This window comes from Babylonia areolata, chromosome 32 (assembly GCF_041734735.1).
Source record: "Babylonia areolata isolate BAREFJ2019XMU chromosome 32, ASM4173473v1, whole genome shotgun sequence".
In the NCBI taxonomy this organism is placed as follows: Eukaryota; Metazoa; Mollusca; class Gastropoda; order Neogastropoda; family Buccinidae; genus Babylonia; species Babylonia areolata.
In genome coordinates this window covers 4,192,689-4,200,342 of record NC_134907.1, presented here as the reverse complement: position 1 = coordinate 4,200,342, position 7,654 = coordinate 4,192,689, and the positions used below count along the sequence as shown (strand labels likewise).

The 7,654-nt window shown below is 41.8% G+C and overlaps 1 protein-coding gene across 1 annotated transcript; it reads left to right on the top strand.

Annotated features, from left to right (window-relative positions):
• Positions 1–2,973: 2,973 nt before the first annotated feature.
• Positions 2,974–7,413, top strand: LOC143276698 (uncharacterized). The gene is made up of 3 exons (XM_076581336.1): positions 2,974–3,355; positions 4,362–4,637; positions 7,069–7,413. Exons 1-3 carry the CDS (start codon positions 3,151–3,153, stop codon positions 7,152–7,154), a joined length of 567 nt encoding a protein of 188 aa, XP_076437451.1. The 5' UTR covers positions 2,974–3,150; the 3' UTR covers positions 7,155–7,413.
• The last annotated feature ends 241 nt before the right edge of the window (positions 7,414–7,654 follow it).

Here is a 7,654-nt window from a genome sequence, read left to right as displayed (position 1 = left end):
ACACATGCACACTGCCCGCGACGCAGCAAGAGAGAGAGAGAGAGAAGCTCTGGTCAGATGACTGACCAGGTATGAAATGACCACTCATCACTCACTGTGCCAATTTATGCAGGTTAAGTGGACTACAAAGACAGTCACAGGCACTAATCAGGCCAAATCCGATGACAACTGTGTTTCTGACAAGGTGTTCAGTGACAGATTTCTAAATGATTCCTGAACCGATTTACGTTGGATAAGTTGCAAAAGAAAGAGCTCAACACCTACTTTATAATGAGTATAAAATGAAATGCTGGTTATTTAAGATAAATTTATAATCTTAATTTAAGTCACCTGAACAGGGTCAGTTTTAACAAGCTCGTCGCTGAAAATTACAAACTGCGTTAAATCAGTTTAACGTAGGCAAACACAAATGGAATAGACTTAAAGAAGGAATTGCAACGATTCTACCAGTATATAATACTTGTAGTTTACTGATCTGACAAAAGAAATATTAATTTTTTACCGTGAAGCAGAAACACAAATTCCAGCTCAGCCAATAGCGTACCGCGACGCGACACTGGTCGAGCCGTGATTAGGTTGTCTGGCGAGGACAAAATGATGTAAGCAGCTTTGCGTTCAAACTATGAGTGATGTCACACAATCTGTGTGCGGGTTAGTTGGGGAAAATGTCTGATGAAGCTCGTGTGTGAGCAGTTTTGGAGCAGGCATAAGAATATACAGAAAATGTATGGTTTCATGGGAAAACATTACCAACATGATTTTCATAAGAGGCAAATCATTTCTCTAATCTGCAGATGGAAAATGAATTATTTTAAGACCAAATATATCACTAATGTTTCTTGCATCCGTGGTGCTCACATAACAGCCGATCATATACCAACTTGCGATGTGTTAAAGTCTTCCATCCCTGAACTGAAATTACCTTCAGTGTTGACAATCTTCAGCAGTCCATTGCCAATGTATGACTTTTTCAACTCCTTGTTAAATAGTCCAGTTGGTTTGCTGTTGTAGTTGTTATTTTTCATTAGAAAGATGTTATATTGTTATGATTTTTTTTTAAACAAAACTTAAATCAATCATTTTCTATATGCAACACATGCACACACACACACACACACACACACACACACACACTCACACACGCGCGCGCGCGCGCGCGCACGCACACACACTTTCACTTGCTCAAATCCGTACACAGTAATTTCTTCCCCCTCTTGGTTTTTTTCCTACACTCGTCTAATATCACTTACAGTGAAAAGACGTCAAACTAAAGAATGAACACACACACACTTGTGCAAGGTCAGAAAATGAACCCAAACAAATGAAATCATTGTGGTACATAAATGACATCAACTTAAAACCCCATTCCCTACACCTGCACCCACCCCCATCCCATCCCCACACACCTACACTGATGTAAAGTTTGTAAGTGATGCCCAATCATAATGCTGTGTGAGAGAACAGGAAAGTGGGAGAGAGACTTGGATGGTGCCATTCTTCTTCTAGGAACTGGTGATAAGCATTGACACAAACCTGTAAAGATACAACGGTGATAATGAAAATGATGATTTGATGATGGTGTTGACCAGTCACCATTTCTTTCCCTCAGGTAAGCCAAAGCACAACTGCCCAAGCCATATATTGGAAGACGAAGGCTTCGAATGCCAGTGCATGGCCAAAACCTGTTGCCGGCAGCTACTATTGGGACATCAAGCCAAGAGGTAGTCTGCTCCAGATGGACCGTTTGAAATGTAGCGACAACGCAACTCGGTTCACATGTGCCCGCACAGCTGGCAATCGAAGAGAAACTAGCACCTATACCTTGTATGTCATTTGTAAGTGTCTGGTTTCCTCCTTTTTGGTGTTCTGATATAGTTAAAGCAAGAAGAGCTGCACTGGGCAAGAGAGAGGATGGGGTGGACGGGGACGAAGGGGGCATTAGGTGAGCTTCTTTTGGGTGTTGGTTGAATGGTTGGTTGATTGTCTGTCACACAGGGATGTAGGGTGGCAAGGAAATGACCATGTCTGAGCTGGCAGGACGTGTTGGTTGCCGATTTCACTGCTTTGTAAATATTTGTGAGGCAGCCAATGCATAAGCTCTACAGATCTGTTATCAACAGTGGACGAGCAGAAATACAGACAGACAGATAGTTGCAAATATGAGCTGCATCATAGTATGTCTCTTTGTGTCTTTCTCTATAAAACAGGTAGATAAGATAGATATACAGATAGATCTGACATGAAATAAAAACAAAACAAACCCCACAAACCATTATTATGGACACACACACACACACACACACACACACACACACACACACACACACACACACACACACACACACACACCTATGCCAGGTCAGAAAAAAATAATGAACCCAAAGAATGAAATCATAGTATATAGATAATATCAACTTAAACCCCATTCCCTACTCTTATACCCCCTCCCCAATCCCTGCACACCTCCATCGATGCAAATTTGTAAGTGATGCCCAATCATAATTGTGAGAGAGAGCGAGAGAGAGAGAGAGAGAGAGAGAGAGAGTGAGAGAGACTTTGAGGATGGCATTCTTCTTCCTCTTCTTCTTCTCCTGAATATTTATCTGATCTAGTTCTTGGCTTTTCAAACTCAACAGTACTTTGCTGAGATGATATAGCATCATATCACATTGGTTTTTAGGAACTTGTGACAAGCACTAACACAAACCTGTAAGAATACAATGGTGATAGTGATGACAACTATGTGATGATGGCAATAATCGGTTATTGTTTCTTACAGGTTTGTGTTAGTGCTTGTCACAAGTTCCTAAAAACCAATGTGATATTTATATTATATTCATTTATTTATTTATTTATGTACGCTTATAGTTGACTTCATCAAGTATTTGCACCTTATACATATTATTAGTAGTGGTAGTAGTTATTTTTTATGTATTTATCTATTATTTGATCACCCCTTTTTTTTCTTCTTTTTTTTCTTTTTTCTCAAGGCCTGACTAAGCGCGTTGGGTTACGCTGCTGGTCAGGCATCTGCTTGGCAGATGTGGTGTAGCGTATATGGATTTGTCCGAACGCAGTGACGCCTCCTTGAGCTACTGAAACTGAAACTGAAACTTTCCTGAGGTCACCTGCAGCATAACTGCTCACAGTATGTACTGGAACATCATGGCTTCAGCTGTGAATGTACGCCCGGATTTGGTGAAGCTGCTGGCAACATCTGTTGGGGAAAATGAGCCACAAGGCACATTCCTCACACGGGAAAGTGTGGATGCCATGGACAACGGCACTCTGTTCACATGTTACCACGATCTGGGAAGTCTGATAAGAACTGCCAACTACACCTTGAGGGTTGCTTGTAAGTGCTTTCCTCCTTTTTAGCGTTCTCTATTATAGTTCAAGCAAGAAGTGCTTTACTGGGCAAGGGAGAGGATGGGGTGGGGGGTGAGGGGGACGAAAGGGGGGATTAGGTGGGCTTCTTTTAGGTGTTGGTTGAATGGTTGGTTGGTTGTCTGTTACATAGGGATGCAGGAGACAAGAGAACTAACAGGCTATGTCATTTGCCAATTTCACTGCTTTGTAATTATTTGTGGGGGCAGAAAGAGGGAGGGGGGGGGGGGGGGGAGGGTGGCCAGTGTGTAAGCTCTGAAGTTATCACCAGACAGACAGGAGAGGATTTGAGCAGAATCATTGTGTTGGGGTAGGGGACAGCGTCGCATGTAAAACTCATAAATAGTAAGAAACCAATGCATTTTCATTTAAAGTAAGCATTTTAAATCTGTAGTTATGAATGCAACGAAAGCAGTCATACCACACAACAAATCAATGTGTCCTATTTTTGCACATGCCTGTCTCTGTCTCTCTCTCTATGATAGAGAGAGTAGATGGATAGATCTGACATTAAATCAAAAAAAACAAAACACAAGAAAACCAATGCCACAAAACGCACATACATATACACACATGCCCACAAATATACATAGGTCTGTGTGCATGTGCGTACGTGCACGCACACACACACACATACACGCACGCTCACACACTGAATACAGCTACTGTTGGATATATTTATAGTGATATCATAAAGATAGACATGATTATTACAGCAAAACTGATTTCCTTTACCAAAACTTGCTAAATTTACGCCATTCCTCCTATTTATATGAGCCAGATAGCCTGCAAAAAGTGAATACAGCATAATTATTAATATCATTGTAATTATAGAACACACACACACACACACACACACACACACACACACACACACAGAGAGAGAGAGAGAGAGAGAGAGAGAGAGAGAGAGAGAGAAACATAAACAATCACAGAGAGACAGAGAGGGTTAATCCCTAACTCCCCGATTCCAGATGGACCGGTCAGCGATGATGTCTCCATAACCACCTCGCGTCCGATCAATTCCACTGACCATCAACCAGTGACGTTCACCTGCATGGCCAACAACACCTACCCCACGCCGTCTTTCTTGTGGGAAGGGGTACAGTGTCAAGAAGGCGGGACAGGGCCCCTTTGCACCTTTGACCCTTCCCTTCTGACCCACAACATCACTGTGGTCAGATGCAACGTGAGCAGTGTTAATGACTGGAATACGGCCTTTGCTGAATATGTCTTGCACGGCCATACCCGTGAGTTTTCAAAAAACTAAAGTTTATAAAAAACCTTTTTGGTGGTGTCCTCTTCTCATCACTTGACAACGGGCCTATGGTTCGAAACGTCGTATCTCACTACACACAGAGGATTCATCCACCACCAAAAAGGTTTTTATAAACTTTAGTTTTTTTTGTCTTTGAAGAATCCTGCAGTCATTTTTGTCTTCGTGAGTTTTCAGTTTGTGTGTGTGTGTGTGTGTGTGTGTGTGTGTGTGTGTGTGTGTGTGTGTGTGCGCGTGTGTTAGTGTGTTAGTGTGTGTGTGCGTGTGTGTGTGTGTGCGTGTGCGTGTGTTAGTATGTGTGTGATATACAGAGAGAGAGAGAGCAGGAGGTAAGAGACATAAAGTAATCAGTTCATCATTTGATTGTTTGATCATGATGGTAATGACAATAATAGATGATGATGATGACGACGATGATGATAAGAATACTACAATGACCACACAATCAAAACGAAATTGATCTTGGTCCTGTACGCATTGCAAGCACATACCAAAGAAGGCACCTGGAATGCAATATGCACAAGTAGACACTGACCATGGAAAGACTTCTGTTCGGAATCAGCTAAAAAAAAAAATCTGTAGAAAAAAGTGTGTGGAAATCTAAAGAATAAAATGAAAAAAAATCGGTTTGTGTGTGTGTTTGTGTGTTTTCATGTGCAACTCGTCTTTTGATAATCATGTATTTATTCTACAAACTGCACAATGTTTAACCAAACCTCAGTTTTGAACAAAAATTATTACACCAAATCCAAAGATGCATGGTTATGTTTGTAACGTTATGTGCAAACACCCACATACAAACATGAATATGCAAGCACAAACAACCTGAAATGATACCGTCATATACATGAATATTAATGGCCACAGCCCATGCATTTCTAAAAAGATATAGAACTGTAATCCACTTAGAACAAGACACTGTTGTGTCTTTTGCCATCGCTCAGAGTCTGTGGGAAGGTAAAGGCTATCACAATACGAAATCAAATGTTCAGTCTGTGGGACAATAAAGGTTATCACTATACAAAATCAAATGTTCAGAGTCTGTGGGACAATAAAGGTTATCACTATACAAAATCAAATGTTCAGAGTCTGTGGGACAATAAAGGTTATACCACTGGACGAAATCAAATGTTCAGAGTCTGTGGCACCATAAAGGTTATACCACTGGACGAAATCAAATGTTCAGAGTCTGTTGGGCAGTAAAGATTACCACTGGACGGAATCTATGCCTGTTTCCAAATGACATCCGTGTTCACCTCTACTCAAAACCAACCCCCCACCAATGCCTGTTGCCCTTTCTGGGCCACCAAAAAGAGCTCTGCAGCCATCCCCGTCCTGTGACAGTCACTCCAGCTGTCTCCAGTGTGGCCTGTCCTCGTCATAGCAGGCAGCTTTCTCAGTCTCCAATCGGCCAACTCGGAACACAATGGGAGCCCAGCTTCTTTTTTTGAAACTGAAAATAAAGATAGACTGCCAGTTTTTATTTCCCGAGTTTGTAGTTGAACATGTTTCCATGTTAGAAAACCAGCTTGTAAGGATAGTGTGCGTTTGCTTTAGCTGGTACCTACCTAAATTCATCCATACCCCCTACCACCGTGTAAATTTCGGAAATAGTGACTTATACAATGTTTAATTCAGAGTGACAGTTTCAGTTTCCCAAGGAGGCGTCACTGCGTTCGGACAGATCTGTATACGCTACACCGCATCTGCTTGGCAGATTCCTGACCAGCCGCATAACCCAACGCGCTTGTCAGGCCGTAAGTGCATGCTTATATATTTGTGTACCAATCTGAGGCGAAGAAGTATTTTGAACAAAAACTCAAAAAACCCAAAAATTCCGAATCCCCAAGTTCGACGGAACGTAATTTACAAAGACTGCATTTGTAGATTTTGCACAAAATTATAAAAACGCCATAAAAACTTACCAGCACTCGGGCTTTTACGCTCATTTTGTCTTCCGGTCGTGGAAACAGACACCGATATGATGTATGGAACACACGAATTGACTTTCGGAAGCAGGCGACACCCGCAAGGCTAGTTTACGTTGAAAGGAAATGGAAAAGGTTTAAAGTGAAATATGTCTGTATTTTTAAAAAGCCTTTAGATACTGGAATATTGTTCATCAAAATTCCTGATTAACTTGTGATTTTTAAAAAAAAACGCTTCTCTAGTCTCCATGGTCATAACCGGTATTATCGTAACAAATATTTATTTGTTCATATTCCCGTTCATGAGGCGCCTAGGTCTATAACGAATAAACGATGATTCTGACTTTCTCTGTCTCTGTCTGTCTGTCTGTCTGTCTCTCTCTCTTTCTTTCAGTCTATGTGTCAATATGTGTTTGTGTGTGTGTGTGCGTGGAGTGGGGGTGTGGGGGTGTAAAGCCTAAATGTTGTATGTTACAGATGGAACAAATGAAGCGACAGGGCCAGAAAACTCCACAAACAGCCAGACCACAAAACCCGAAGAGGATGACGATGACGGTACCTAACTTTATGGGTATTTCTGGTATCTGACAAATAATGTCATGGCCACGCATTTTGTGTACAGCTGACTCTGAACATAGTGGATTATCTAATGCGTTATTTTTGTAGATAGTTAAGTTCTGACCAGGCGTAACTGAAACAATTGACCTGGCTGACTGCTTTTACCTGTCACAGGACAAAGCGGAAGCCTGGCAATATTTGTGCATACCAACTACTGATACAGTGGATATCACTGGCTCCACATGGGGGTACTAGCCACATGACAGTGTGGATACTGACGATTTGGTGGACACAGTAATACTGACTTAGCGAGCTGGTGCTCAAGAATAGTGAAACCAGACTAACTACTATCAACAAAGCATGGTTTGCTTGGTGTGTCATTTACTGCACCTCTTCCTGCTCTGGGGTCAGGTCAGGGGCATAGCCCTTGCTACTGGTACCATGTAACCCAATATTACCTGCCACATGTGAGGTCTCCCAGCGACGGACCAGGCGGAGGAGGAAA